At 37.6% G+C, this 15,942-nt stretch overlaps 1 protein-coding gene across 4 annotated transcripts in view; it reads right to left on the bottom strand.

Annotated features, from left to right (window-relative positions):
• The window catches only part of RAPGEF4 (Rap guanine nucleotide exchange factor 4), a 158,729-nt gene that overhangs the window by 132,879 nt on the left and 9,908 nt on the right, over positions 1–15,942 (bottom strand). For 3 of the 4 annotated variants that reach the window (XM_037397426.1, XM_037397424.1, XM_037397425.1), the window contains exons 2-4: positions 12,572–12,714; positions 11,371–11,459; positions 2,773–2,919 (exon numbers count right to left, since the gene is read on the bottom strand). In XM_037397426.1, coding sequence (XP_037253323.1) covers positions 2,773–2,919; positions 11,371–11,459; positions 12,572–12,714 — 379 coding nt within the window. Of the gene's footprint in view, positions 1–2,772; positions 2,920–7,043; positions 7,138–11,370; positions 11,460–12,571; positions 12,715–15,942 lie in introns of those variants that run through there. The other variant, XM_037397428.1, reaches the window with a different exon arrangement.

Raw genomic sequence — 15,942 nt, 5'->3', positions numbered from 1 at the left:
TCCATGCTCTGTAGGCCAAAAATCTTTCATCAGCTAACAGACATTTTTCATTTGTTCTTTCCCTCAAAAGAGAGAAAAAAGTAAAGTTTCCCTGAAAGTGCATTTCAGGGGAGGGAGGTAACCCAGAAAACTTAATTATATGCAAAATGTATTTTTTTTTTTTTAGTACTATTATTAATTATAAAAATCCTACATTCATAAAAGCAGTAACTATTTTAAGAATTCCGACCCTACAGTTTATTTAGATTGTTCTTAAATTGCAGTATTGCATTATTCAGAACTATTCAACAATTTAACAGAGCAACTACTTCCTTTTGGAATTGACTCCTCACTGTCTGGAGAGTTGAAATGTGTATGCATTAGATTTTAGTTTTTACCATATCTGGTAAATGACACTGACAATGTTGCCTTTTCCAATTTTTTCCATGATACCACTGACAATAAATATCTGTGATCCACTCTTGACTTTTTGTGGGTTTTCATTAAAAACAACAAAAAAAAAATTTAACTGAACAGCACAACACTGTGTCAATAACCATTTCCCCGTATGGTCTTTGTCACAGCAAATATACTTGAATCTCAGGATAAGGCAGACAAAACACCACAACATCCATAACATAACAAAAAGTTGCCCTAAAGAAAAGTATGTTCTTTTCTTCAGATAATAATAATAGTAACAACAACAGCAACATACTACTGCTGCTATTGCTAGTATCTTTTGGGGAAATTTTCTTCAATAATCTTCTGTCTGTTTATTATACTTTAGCTGCAGTTTATGTGCATTTTGGGACTAGTAGATTACAAGGAAACAAATATTACCTTGAAAAAAATGAACAACTTAATTCTGCCTCAGACTAACCAGAAAAGCCATATATTTTGTGCCATAATTTTACACTCACTAACAGCACAGGGATAGCCTCCTTGAAAGAAAGTACACCAAAATACTTTAAGCATTCACTGTAAAACTGCACAAAAGACAAAGAAACACCACAAAGCTAAATTGTGGTCTGTGACTGACACCTGCAGCATCTGTGACATGCTCTACCACACAATTTCATAAAATCAGCACCATACAAAATGCGTACTAAGGCTTCCTATGATAGCTCCCAGCTCCCAATACTTTCAACACATGAACTTTTCCAAAAGCATCTATGATCAAAAAACTCATCAAAATCAGCAAAACTGTTAGACATAACGTTGTATTAGTGATTAAAGAGCAAATCACATAAGCATTTTTGTTTTAAAACAACTTTAGGTTTGTTTTAAGGTTCACAGTTTTTAAGAAGGGAACTTAACTTCCACTCCCCCAGTATTTCTGATAGGAAACTTAACATCTCTGAATGCTTACCAGAAGTCATATACATAGCAGAAATTACTCTGCTTACGCCAATTAAAAGTGAATTTAAAAAAATAGTCTTGAGAAACCTACAACTGGATTTATTCTCCTCCATCATGAGCTTGTAAAGCACTATCCACATAAAAATTTCCAACCAGCAGCAAGCATAGTATATGTTATATAAGCCAGTGGTCTCATCTGTTTTAATCTTTTAATGCCAGGGTCTAAAACTATAATGCAGTTCCTGTATGGAAAAAAGCATTAACTGCAGAAAAATACTGCACTGTGAATTTCTTCACATTTGCTATAAGACTTTACTAGCATTTTTTTTAGCTGTAGACATTAGCCATAAGTTGTACCATTTTTTGGGTATGCAATTCAAGGATGAAATCTGGTATTGTCAGAGCAGAGACTGTTCAGTGGCAAGCACATTTAATTTACACATAGTCTTGCATGCTTTGACCACGCTGCACCTTTTCAAGGCAACGTATTTGCAGACAGGTGATACTAGTGCCATTTCCTCAGTCAGTATAGCTACTTGTGGATTTGCCTTTCTTTCCGATTGCCTTACTTTAGGTACTGCTTTAGGACGATTATTTGGAGTATAATACTGCTCACTGCTTTTTCTCAGGAAAAGAGAAAGCCAAAAAAAAAAATCCATCTGTCTGCACTTCGGACAGAAGCTGAAGAAAATGCTACAACCAACATCTATGTCTTAAACAGTGTCCCTAGATCTGCAACTTTATGACACTGTCACACCATCTGACAGCTCTAAACAACATGTAAATATGTACAGTCACCATTTAAAACAAGCTGGCAGCATAGGCCAGGCCAAGAGGATGCCTTCCAAATTCCAGAACTTTTTAAATCAAGTGTAATGCTTACAAAAACACAAACTGATTGAAGTTCAATAACTTTGCACAGTAACGTGTTAATGAAGTCTTCTCAGTGTGGATACCAAAGTACACACAGATTACAAACTGATAACCTCAGCAGTATGTTCTCCACAAAGGAAAGTTTTAGGGTAATTCACATACAGTCAGTAACTTAATTTTTAAGTGATCTTGATCCATCTGCAAATTCTAAACCTCGTACAGCTGGTGATGAGACAGGAGTAAAGGAGAATAATTTATAATACCAGAGTATATTAAGGATAGACTCTCCTCATAAGCAAGTTTAAGGCCAAGAAAGCAACACCTGCAGTATACAAATGAATTCCACTAATGCTACCTCATTAGAAGAAGTCTGCAAGAAAGAAATACAAGAGTATGTAATCATGCAGAACGTGAAACGCTAAGAAAAAATAACTTTTTATCCAAACTAATTTAAAAGAATTATTACCTCGCTTACAGTATAAATGTGCTTATATTTCATTATAAAGACTTCAAACATTGTATCACTTTTTCTGCATAAACTGCAAATAAAACTGAATTTACCTCCCAAAGTGCTTTAAAGTCCTTCTGCTCAATTCGAAGGAGCTCGCTATGTTCTCGGGTAACGATAGTAGCATGGCGAGGAGTGTTATCCAGAATGGACTCTCCAAAAGCAGTTCCTATTCCCAAAGTGCATATTGTCACAGCATCCTTTGAATCAAAAATAAAAGGACATTAAATATTCCGGGATGTTTTAAGAGTCTTTATGTCGCATTTTCTAATAGCACTGCCTCATGGTTTTCCAGCAATTTGCTTTAAAAGAATATTAATTAAAAATGCCAACAAAAAGTCAATATGATGATTAACAAAACATGAATCTTCAATGTGGAAGCAAGCATTACTTCCATTTTCTATGACCAGTTGAAATAGACACTTCTGTCTGCAAAGCAGAGAACACAAAAGTCACCTTTATCTTTGGAAGAAGGTTATGACCTCTGTTCATCTGCCTCTAAAGACTGTTGCAATGATGAGATTCTTTAAAAATGTGAGAGAAATCAGAAATGCAATCTTGGAATATAAATTTCTGCCCTACATTGGCTACCCTCATCAGAAAGAAAAGGTGACAGTTATGTTTTCTCAGTAATCCTAACTTTCAATTATACTATCTTCTTGTATTTATAATGCATTTCTTTATTGTACAAGGTCTGTGAGCAACACAGTCGTGCAGTTCAACCATCTCAAATGTTAATGGATGCCTACCAATTAAGTGCCAGACAAAGAACAATAATATTTTCACATAAGTCAGAGATTTCAAGAGAACTCGAAGTCCAAAATAACCTGGAACAGAGGACTCAGGATGGTCCCAAACATGCAGCAAAGTCCACTTCAAAAAAGTCTGTATGAGCACATGCCATTCATGTGATGGAAAGATGTCTAAATCAATCCCCTTGGCCAGGAACTCCTCTGTAATAGTTCCAATATTAATTATGAGCTATTGTAGAAAAAAAATAGACTACCAGCAATTAAATAACTTGCTGATCAAGATTTTTAGATACATTTTCTGTTTTAGGCTTACAAGTTGCTACGTTCCTGAGTACAGGCTTGAAGCTGAACACTTACCTACATCTCTAAGTTGGGCCTTAACTGACTGTGTTTTGAGTAATGAAAAAAATAGCAACAGCATTCATAATTTCAATTGATACAAACTGCACCTAAGGAAATCATACACACACACAAATATACATAAACATATTAAAAATATGCTAGTTTTACTTAATACAACATTATAAATAGAATTTAATTCTAAAACTGATTCGTGAAACATCTACAAAAATAAAAGCAGAAGATTTTGCCATCCCATCTGCTACATCTTTGTGGCTGATAATCCAGGAGAGAAGCATGAGCATACTTCAGCATCATTTTCTGTATTTAAAATTGCATTGTTTTCCTTTCATGCATCTAATAAGTGGTAATAGGCAAATGTTATTAAGATCAAGTTAGTAGCTTTATAATTGCATTACAAAGACAAATGCCCATAATAGTCCAGTTCCCTGAACCATAGCAAATTGCTTTTGCTCAGATTTTACCATATAAAATTATGTGTTCAGGAAAACAAAATCAATTATGTCTCAGAAAGGATCTAGGAAGAATTTACCAACTGTCAGAAATAAATTTTCAAGGAAGGCAAATATGAACAGGCACTGTTTAAAAGAAAAAACATTTATGAATAAGCACCTAGGCACCTAAACAGAGGTCTCTATAGTCTATAGTAGAGGTTATAGACTAAAGTTGTGCCTTAACAAGCTTACCTTTCAGAGCTGAAACACTATATGCATGCTACTATACTCACAATTGCACTCAAAGGAGCTACAAAGAAAATGTGCCTACTGCTCACATGAAATTTGATGTCCAAGTCTCCAGTACATTATTCTTAACTTTCTAAATAAAGTTCCAACTTCTTTCTCATTCCCTTCCCTCCCTCCAAAAAAACCAAACTCTTGAAATGCTTCACCTTTTTTGATTCTTTACAACACTAAAGAGTATCTCTTCCAAGAGAGATAAGAGAAGAGGAGAAAAAGAAAGGTGTTGGTTAAGGAACCACTTTCTAAGATAACTTTTGATGAGGCAACTGTTCAGCCTGAGAAATAAATTAACATTGTGGGGTGTTAAGTCAAGGAACTGGAATGGTCCTATCTACATTCATTAAAGTAAAGTCCAGGCTTCTATCAAGTGAAAGTTCTTTCAGATTTTTATCCCAGCCAGCATTGCTCTCCACACAGATGAAGTTTCACAGCCAGCAAGGGAGCAAGCCCATCTGTCTTCTTCAAGACTTCAGAGATGCATCTTCCCTCTGCCCCACGTTCATGTATCTCCAGTCTCCCGGGGAATCAGGTGTGCATTTCCTGTTACACCTGTTAACCTTGCACTCAAGAACCTCCTGCTGTTCAGTGTAGACTTCAGGAGGATTGCTGGCAGCTCAAAACTCAGTTTGCTGTTCCCCTCTGCAATCCCAGAAGCAGCAGGGGGTTCCAGCTGCTGGTAACCAGCTAAAATTCACACAGCTATTTAAAAGGCAGAATTAGAGACTTAAAAAGATGAGATTGTTTCCATTGATAGCGGTCCACTGAACACACTATAAAATGGTAGCATTCACATCAGAGGCTGTTTGTGTATTCAGTTTCATTGACTCACTGGCAGGTGAGACACATGCAGTGAAAGAGCTGTTAAACTTCATCCTCACATCAACCTAAAACATTATTGAATTCGTAAGATCATTCTATGGAATGGACAAGAATGAGAAACAAGGATCTGCCTGACTCCCCCCACCATCACAAGGCACATCCCTACATGCTCCTCCCTGACTTGTGACACTTTATTTTCCAACGTGGCAAACAGAATTCTTGTACTGTGTGTAAATAAAACCATGGTGTCTGAAAGAGAAATGAAGAAAGAAAATAGGAAAAAAAAATTACAGGTTCTGGGTTGAAAGGGATTGGGGACTTTCCTTTGAAACTTTAGTTCATGCAATGTTTTGAATTTATAAGGGAGTTGATGTAGCCAGTTTAGTTTTAATTTCATCATTCTCTCACACCTTGTACCTTTATCTCACCCCTGCATCTGTGTCCCTCCAGGACTCCATACCATCTCCATGATTAACTGGAGCTGTGCAAAAGCTGGCATTTTGAAGTTTGCTTATTATTACTTTGACACAGTTCAGTTTGTCCTGAGCAAAAATTTCCTTTTATAACAGAGAAACCAAAGGGTTCACATGAACGTAAACTATCAGTTCTATAAATTCAATATACTATATACCTTGTTTGTAACATTGGGTAGGTAACAGCGTCAAAAAAAATAAATTCAGAACCTGTTCATAACTGAGGGTAAAGACCTCTTTCTGATAGATTCTAAACAGGCTGCATTTTCTGTTTATTTTGAAGGGGACTTACTGTTCGATTACCTCAACTGCAGTATGTTTCAGCCATTCAGAAAGGAAATCCTTATCAAACTGCTACTCCCACAATAGAACTGCAGTTTGCCAACATACGATAGGCCATCCTCTTTATACATAAGACAAAGTGATTTGCTCAAAGGAAGCATACTTCTAAGATTGTGACCAACTTCTCTCCTAGCTCCTAAGTAAAATATTTACAGACAGATTAATGGGACTGTAATAACATTCATTATTTCCATACTTTTCTATAGCTCTAAAAGCTACCTGCAATGTCTTGAACTTTTTCCTAGGTTACCTGGCAGACAGAAATGATTTCTCTATATTACCTTTCAATAAGCTAAATTCAAAACCAAAATTAGTACAACTACAACACTGTGGAGCTCAGCATAGGAAAACACACCCTGCTTCTCAGCTGAGTACTTGTGCAGCCAACCTCTGTGTCAGAATTGGTAGAGCAGTTCTCAAACCATATAATTTAAAGCTAGCTATCTTGGGCATATTTACACTACAGACCAGGGGTCCTCAAACTATGGCCCGCGGGCTGGATACGGCCCCCCAGGGTCCTCAATCTGGCCCCCGGTATTTACAGAACCCCCCCGCCCCACCCACCCCCAGCCCCGCTGGGGGCTGAGGGGGGAAACCAAGCAGCCGCAGATGACCGCCTGCCACTTCATCCACACGCCAGCCCACTGGTTAAAAAGTTTGAGGACCCCTGCTACAGAATATAGCACAAACCTATGTCACAACTTCACATAGGTAATCTCCAAAATACAAAATTACTGTTTTCATGCACATATAATGGCATTTACATGCAGAATGCAATATTGCAAGGACTGTCCTGCTTAAATTCCCTTCCTTGCTTCCACTTCATCTTAACACATACCTGCTTTGTCCTCAGTTTCAAACAGCCAGGAAATGCTTCCCCCTCTTACAGGGACAGCTGAACCTCTTTCTTCACATTCTTCTCAGCAACCCCACCAACTCACTTGGCTTTTGATCCCCAGCCCTCTGCATCTTCCTACAACTGACACTGCTGTACCACCCAAGCACACACAGCTCCTCCTTTAAAGCTTTTCTATAAAAGGCTAATTGTTTCTAAAGTTTGGTCTATTTTTAAAAACTGATCAGCTCAAAAAAACTCCACTAAAAACACAGGCAAGACAAACTAGCAATATCCTCCAGCACATACACTGATTCAGCTGGCATACTACAGCAAAACTGCAGATCAAACTGCTATTTGGTCTTTGTCTTTCTTCTCTTTGTGCCTTCCTGTTTTATCAGATAGGAATATAAATCATAATCATTTGGGGTGAAAAGCTCTGAATCTAATTCAGCAAAACACAATGCTGCAGAATCTGAGAAAACTGTCACACTGATGCTTTTGTCATAATGCATTTATTCCCAGCTTTATGCTGAGATGTTACCAGTTATCTGTTAGAACTTTTGTTTTTAAAACAGGGTTTTGTTTTAAAAACAGGGTTCAAAAATTAAACATACACAAGGCAGTCAGCAGTATATTTACACCACCACCAAACTAGGAATATCTCTAAGAGTGCCTTTTATTACTATATACCTTGGTTGTAACATTGAGTAGGTAACAGTGCCAAAAAAAATTAAATTCAGAATCTGTTCATAACTGAGGGCAAAGGCCTCTTTCTGATAGATTCTGAAGAGGCTGCATTTTCTGTTTGTTTTGAAGGGGACTGACTAAGTCTTTGTGTGACTTAAGTACAATATTTATCAGGGTATTTGCTACAAATAAGTTGAGACAAGACCAACACAGTTCATTACACTTACCTCTTCAATTCATAGTGTGACATTTTTACTTTAAAAAAAAAAAAAGTGATCTTCAGTCTCTTCTTGATTGTTGAATACCCAGAAAATTAATAAATTTAGTATAGAAAAGAGTATAGAAAGCAAAAGCAGACCAGCCACCACTCAATGCACTAGATGAGTAATCCTGTCAGATCTCTATCCATTTCAATGGCAAATTAAATTACCACCATGATCAGCAGCAGCTAGCATATTTTACCACCGCAGTGGAACAGAACCAACAGTAACAGAGAAATCTGCTCTGGTCAAACTCTTTAAAACAGATATATTGTAATTAGTTGAATATGGCTTTCAAACTAGTCATTTTAGTATTAAACATTGACCATACGCCGTTTGTTATGTATTGTAACACTGCCCTCTTGTGACATAATACAGTTCTGCAAGCAGTCAGAAGGTTTTTCTACATACGTGAAAGCAAGACCTATCTATGAGATCCTAAGTATTCGTGTTTTGCTTTATTAAAACATTTAAATCAGTACATGGAATGCTTCCTCCTATCATAACAGAAAAAAATAGGTAGTGTTTATATTTCTGTTTATATGAATTCTTAACTTGGTCCTAATCAGTATTACTAACACTTTTTGTGAGAAATCACAGGGGCCTGCGTAAGTAAGCTAATGTGCAGCAAGAACGTGTATGAATTAATACTTCACTAGCTACATTGAAGCATTGATTCATTAGTGCTTTTAGATATAATTTCTAGTGCAAGATGTAACTACATGCCTCTGTAGGAGTAAAGGCCATTAAGACATTCTTAGTAAACAGCAAGTGCACAATAACTTACTGCATTTTTATAGGCAAAAGCTACCAAACACCAAGGCTGACTGCATAAAGAGATAGCACATGGTAGCTGCTACACAATGTATTTATTCCCAGGCTTGCTGAAATTTAACTCCCCTGGGCAGACAGATAAACACCTAGTAAAGCAGGACTAATTTTTAATCAAGAGAATTGATTTTCTGTATTTACATTAACACTTTAGGCATCAACATATAATCATATGATAATTCAAGCTGCAGGAAAACTCGGGAGGTCATTGAGTACAACCTCCCACTCATCTTAAGTATTAAAAAATTATTAGTCATGTCTTACATCTTTTTAAACAACAGAAACCTAAATACAAAGTTAGCTTCTCTCTTCCTAGGAAAGATGTCAGACTCTTTCTGTACATTTACATGAGACTCCAAACTTCTAAACTTGTAAACTCAAGCAAACTTCTGTATCTCTTCTGCTCTGTTGGAAGTTTCTCATTAGCATTTGTGCAATTTATGGTATCATAGTAATGGCAGAGCAATTAATAATTACTATGACATTGTGAATGAACTTTTGGCTCCTGAGTGCTGTTGTTGGAAAATGCGCTCCAAGATAGGTTACAAGCATCCTTTCATCTTCACAACTGGTCATCCATTCCTAGCTGGAATTTGCTGGCACAATTACAGCAACTGAGTCTGTCAGAGCTGCCTGCCTATGGAGCTACACTGTACTTCCTCCATCGTCTGGGTTTGTAGTGAGCACAGTAGGCAGGGAGCGCTAGCAAGTACTTCAAGCTCAAGAATAGCTAGTACCATGCCAACAAGGGGTACTGACAAGACTGGAACAGGGCACCTAGGAGGTTAAAGGCAGGACAAGGAGCAGACCAAGGAGGGACATTCTACAAACACCAAGCTGGAGGAAAACCAGAGAAAATATTAGACTCAAATACTATTTAGAAGTCTGCAACCACCAAACTTAACAAGAACTGGAATGGTAAATGCATGAGCTGCTGTCCTTTCGGCAGTGAGGCTCTATCATAAGAGAACTAGGCAGCCGTAAGAATTCAGTTCATTGTTCCTGTGACAAGGAAACATGAAGTTAAGAAATTACTGCAGAATATAATTTCTAGAACTACAGCTACATGAATTGTAGTTCTGCAGTTTCCTATTGGTAGGAAAATCCAGTAAACTTGAACAAGTAGAAAAAAACCATTTACATTACATTTCTTAAAAGGCTAAAATGGAGCAACACTCCAAACAGACTTTAAATTTAACTTCCTCATCCAGAATACTTTTGTGGGTATATTTTTTTTCTCATTCAGTAAAGAACTTTGGACCTTAACAACAGCATAGTGCCATCTTTTGGCAAACACCAGAAAATATTCCTGATTGCTTTAGACCTGCACAGAAAAGGGTCTCATAAGAGCCCAGTACCGTTCCAAATTGTGACAATACTAATGACAGCCAGGCCATGCTGAGAATTGCTCAAAATAGGCTAATTATACTCTCAATCAGTCTCTACTTAGCACAGTAAAGAGGCTGCCAAAAATAATTATATGAAGGAAGTCCCTTTTGTAGCTATCATTTTACTGTAAGAAGTAGAAAGACCTAGAGCTCACACACTGTCCTGACTTGCATTCTGACCCAATTTCGCTGGTGATACAGTGCTCAACAAAGTGAAAAAATCTAATTTCTGTAAGTCTGCTATGAGCAAGAAATCTTCTCCAGTCAGCCAAACTTTGAGCAAAGAATACACCACCCCACGCATGCTATATTCAGTCAAGGTGGGAAAAACAGGTCGTGTTATACTTCAGGTCCAGGATAGCTACACCACTCATGTGAAGGTACGAGTAACATGTCAGAGGTACAACCCCATGCTAGGCTACTTGATGGGACAATCCCAGATCTCAAACATGGAAGTAGGGAATGGGACGATGCCTTGCCAGAAGACTGAGCTCACACCAGGAAGTACTTGACTTGTCAGCATGACATTAGACAACATGTGTGGGAGACTATTCCCAGAAGAAATCTTATACTTCTTTTTTTTGTATTTACTCTATATTTCCAATTTTGTAAATCCAGGAGTGCCAAGATATGAGAAATTGCTTGCAGTTGGGGGGGAATTTTACTTGTTCTTCTGTTTCTTACCACTGAACAGGTATTACCTCCAGCCTTCTGGTCTAACATGGCAGCAGTTCCAATACTCTGCTATTACTATGATACCCATTCTTGCAGTGGAGACTGCAGTATGCTGTTATAAGACTGCACTGTTGGTAGGTTTGGTTTGAACTTTCTGAGCAAGGCATGAATTAAAATATTTCCAGGGAATGAATTAACAACTCTCATATCTTCAGCTTCACTTCATATGACATTATTAGAAAAGACAGAGGAGTCTTGTTTCATATTAAAATGTAGACACCTTTCTAGAGCATTACATTTCAGGTTTTTTGGAATCAACGGCATGATTTGCCTCCACAGACACAGGACAACTAAAACTAAATGAGACTCAGAGATTGTGACAAGACGAAATACCTGTACAATATATGTTGTCGTTATCTACCTCAGTATGTCATACTCTTTCTTAGTACTACTGACTGGATGGTTTCAATGAAAAATCTATTTTACCTGGTGGTTGCTTGTATCAGAAACCTTCACATCCAGTGATCCTGTCAGAACAGCATACCAGTTCGTCCCAATATCACCCTGACGGAATACTGGAAAGATGAAATCTTGTAAATAAGAGCTATCTCCTTAAGTTTGACAACATTAACAAATATTTTCCCTCATATTAGTGTACCACTGTAGTCATACTACTGGCACTATAGAGTTTGGCATATCAGACTAGTTACTTATGATTACAATAATATTTCAAATTACACTGGAAAGCATGTATTTTAGTAAACTGGTCGATACGGTACAGAAACAATGAAACCACACAGAATTGCTTCACTCATCCCGTTTGCTTCTCTTTTACTGTGATCTTAGTTAATAAACAAAATAATAAAAAAAGACTTTCTGAACATTATCCCTTTGAAATTCAGAATCTTCTGATGCAGACACAGCTTCCACTGACTTCCGTAAAAGTTCTGGCTGAGAAGCAGCTGCAGGACTTTGATGTTCAGGCATTCCAACTGTGTGATTACAGACCATTAGAATTCCTATTACTCTAAGCAAACTCCAGTGCTGTGTGACTAAAGCATGCTAAATTTACTTGAGGGGTACCTGAGACTCTACTAAACACCACAGGTCTCCATCAACTATTCCCATGGTACGGCTCTGGGAACTCACAAATTCCCATCTCAGGTCCACCACTTATTTCCATCTCAGCTTCACAGACCAAGTACGGCTGTCCACCTTCATCTGGCACACGGGCTGCCAGAGCAAGCACAGAGCTGTTGTACCCCACAGCAGTACACAGTTCTGCAAATCTGTCTTGCGTTACCAAGAGCAACTGCAAACCACATCCTATTAATGATATGCATAAGTGATAGGCTTTTGCCCCTGACATCACAACACACCTACAAAAGAGATCAATAATACATTTACAGGGGAAAAACGAGATTTAAGTGAAATGACTTGCTTCTAATCTTTCAACGAAACAGTAGCATAGTCCTAAATCCAGTGCGTTCCTTGTTGCCATAGATTCACTACACACTGTATTTGTAGAGCAAGCAGTACTTTAGTCCTGCCTTCCCCCATGACTATGGCTGCAAACGTTTTTATGGCTGTTCCACTGATTGTGCTCTTTCTTCAATCTCCTAGAGACAATCCCAACTAACCCCCAATTTTTTCACATAAAATAGATCATCATGTGAAGCTCTCTTACATGTAATTCCTTTTTCCAGATTTTCATAATATCCACAGAGACATATCTGCTGGAGAAGGTTTGGGTGAAATTTCTCAAAAGCTTTCACTTCTTTCAGTCGTGAAAATATTATATCTACATCTTCACTGGAACGTTCCAACGGTCTGCAAGAAAACAAAGGACAAAATTCTCAACGGCTTCATCAGAGAAACATCCCCATCTGCATGCACCAAACTTACAAATGTTACATTATAACATAAATCAATTAAAATCCATTTCACAGGTACATAATGAAACCCTGTTGTAGTTGGAGTCCAACTCAGCCTCACACGGGGCACAAATTGTTGCAGCACAAACAAATCAGCAGGCTGCAAAAAGACTTTTACCATCAGTCAGATTCTACAGCCCGTGCTGTATCGCCTTCCTCCAAAGGCCAGACTACACTACCCCTCCTCCATCCAACCACCTCAGTGTCCCACAATCCTCAGTGCTATTAAACTACTTAACTAAAGCTAAGTAGGAACAAGCTACAGCTGCACATCATCCATGTCAATCAACCCAATGCCTTCGAGGCAAGGCTACAGCTGTATATTATCAATGTTAATCAACCCACTGCATTCCTCTACAAAACCCTTCCAAAACATCCTAACAACTGACTGTTATCAACTTGAGCATAATTATTATCAACAGCGGCAGTGTCCAGAAGCTTCATTTAACACTGAAGTCCTGCTGCAGTAATTACACAGTCCTTACAGAGCTTACAATGAGACATAGTTGCAAGTTTATACAGGAACACCACAAATCAGATGTCCAAACATACAAAAGGTCTGTGGAATCGGTGCCCAAAATAGAAGCTATCTATCTGGCAAAAAGATTATGGTATCAGCAGTAACTCCTATATCCATATCTCTTGGGCATTTCACTGGGTACAAACTAACTTTAGTGTTCTGTTTACTCACTTGCAAGCAAGAAAGACAACTTTATTAAAGTACATTCTCTTTTATGCAGTTCCTGTCTCTTAATGTTGGACAAATTAAATATGCAAGCAAGAATCTAAACTCTTCATTAGTAAGAGTAAAGAGCCTTAATACAAATACTTAAAATATTTAAAACCTGTGACAGTAACACCTTTAAAAAAACCAAGATTTCAAGGAAAATAAAATTGTAGAACTCCCTCCAGCAAAGTAGCATATGGACCAGCAGTTCAGCAGGTTCAGAAAACTACTAGATATTTATGAAACTAAAGTGAATTAGCTCCATAACATACACTTTAAATGTGATTGTCAAACATTATGAATCAGCAGGTAAGCTAAGCACTCGCTGAGAACATTAGAAAGAATCTTTCATAACAGACTAAATGCCTACCACTATGCACAGAAAAATAGAACATTCCTAGAAGATCATGCTGGATCAGATGCAGAAATCATTTATGTATAAAGGGCTACCAGAAAGATAGAAGACTGGCAGCAATCATTAAACCTATCATTCACTCGAATGCTGTCCGTTAATTTTACTGACAGAATGTTCTTTTAGCCAGTGGATGAGCTTCTAAATGAACAGAAGTCAGGTAGCTTACAATGAACAAAGACTAAGTTCACAAATACATATCTTTATCATCTCATTGTTACATCCACAGTTTAAGCACTCCTTCTCACAAAAAAAAAAAAAAAAAGAAAAATTAAAGATTCCTCTTTAGAATCAAAGACTTAAAGGATCCAAATATTTGTCTCAAGAAAGAAGCCCAGATGCTACTCACATTGAATCTCTGTCTCTCATCTTTCTTATTGAATTAAGTCTAGAAGGGATTAAATCTCTATCCTCATTTATACTCCAGCTTGCCCTTATTAACTACAGATGAGAATAACTCCTCTCTGGTGTATACAGTTGCTTCTACATCACAGTGGCATCCTCTTAACACTTCAAACCACAACCAACTACAACAGCTCCCTTTTGAAATATTTCAAGTAAGATTTTCACCCATTCCTTTTTTTTTACTGTGCACTAGCTGACAGGTACTAATAAGCATTAACCCTCTTGTCAAAATTATTTTAAGAAGATTAGGAGGCGCAGCTTGCAAACAGATTTTAAATCCATTTAGACAAGATGCCTACCCAAACTACACTAGCACTTGAAACTCTAACACCCTTGATTTATGGAATCCCAAAATTAACAGCAAAACCTGACAAAGAAAAAAAGGGATATTATTTCAGGCTATCCCCTTTTCCTAGAAAAAGTGTGTCCGAAACTGTTTCATTGATACAACTGCTCACAGCTGACTCTGTTCAAGTCCACTAGTTCATGTGCATAGAATTGACTCTAAGACCTCTGCGTGCAGTGGTTTTAATTGTTTGATGCAGTTGGACAGGGAAAAAGCAAACAAGGTTAGCAAACAACATGCATTAGGTCATATAAACTTAATCAACACTGTTCTCTCAATGCTGTTTCTGAAACGCGAGTGCAGAAATTTCTTCCACTTCTGATCCTGTCAGAAGGATAAGATTTAGGGGGATATAATTCATAGACTGTGTAGCTTTTTTTCCTGAGTTGCTGAAGGCTCAGGAGACGGAGCTTCTCTCTAGTTCAGAAGGTGGCAAGATCAGGGCTCACTTCCACTGACGTGGCAAGGAGTGTCTTGGAACTGCAGGAAAAAAGCTTGCTCTTCTAACAGAACTGCTTCATGATCCCAGTAGCATGAGTCACCATGGAAGAACAAGCATTCTCACAGGTAGGTGAGCCATGCTTTTCAGAGCTTTAAACATTAGCACAGCAGTGAGAAACCAAACTCCATATTTACTGGGAAAGTCAGATTAAAGTTGTGTGATCCTAGTGGTTTATGTTAGCAAGTAGCTGAGCTACAGCGCTTTGCATTAGCAGCAGTTACTTCCACTTGGAGTGCATGAAGTGGGCACCTGAAGGGGGACACACAGACATGCTCTAAACAAATTTCTAAGTAATACACATAGCAGTAGTCTGAAAATTGTTATATTTCTTACAATGTTTCAATGTTTCTTAATTCATTACTGCAAGCCATTTATTTCAATAGCCTCTCTTCAAAATATACTAAGTTTAATATTACTGTGTACAACGAAATTTCCAGAAATATTTTTACTGGGAGAGCATACATTTTGATCCACCACATTTGGAAACTAAGCTAGAATTTGGGAGGATTTCAGTGAATGATTTAACCATTAATCTATCTTAGAAAAGGTACCTTCTCCCGAGCTGTGCTTTACCAAAAAAAAAAAAAAAAAGTGCAGCAGGAATCCTAACTGTACACCATAGTCACAACTAATTAATGCCTCTTAAATGAGGCATACAGACAAACACCTAGATTAAGATTTAGCTGTTTGGTTAATATTGTGAATTAGCATAAAAATGAACTAGGATCCAGG

The sequence above is a fragment of the Falco rusticolus genome, chromosome 8 (assembly GCF_015220075.1).
Source record: "Falco rusticolus isolate bFalRus1 chromosome 8, bFalRus1.pri, whole genome shotgun sequence".
In the NCBI taxonomy this organism is placed as follows: Eukaryota; Metazoa; Chordata; class Aves; order Falconiformes; family Falconidae; genus Falco; species Falco rusticolus.
Note: the sequence above shows the minus strand (reverse complement) of the source record. Positions and strands in the feature narration are given on the sequence as shown.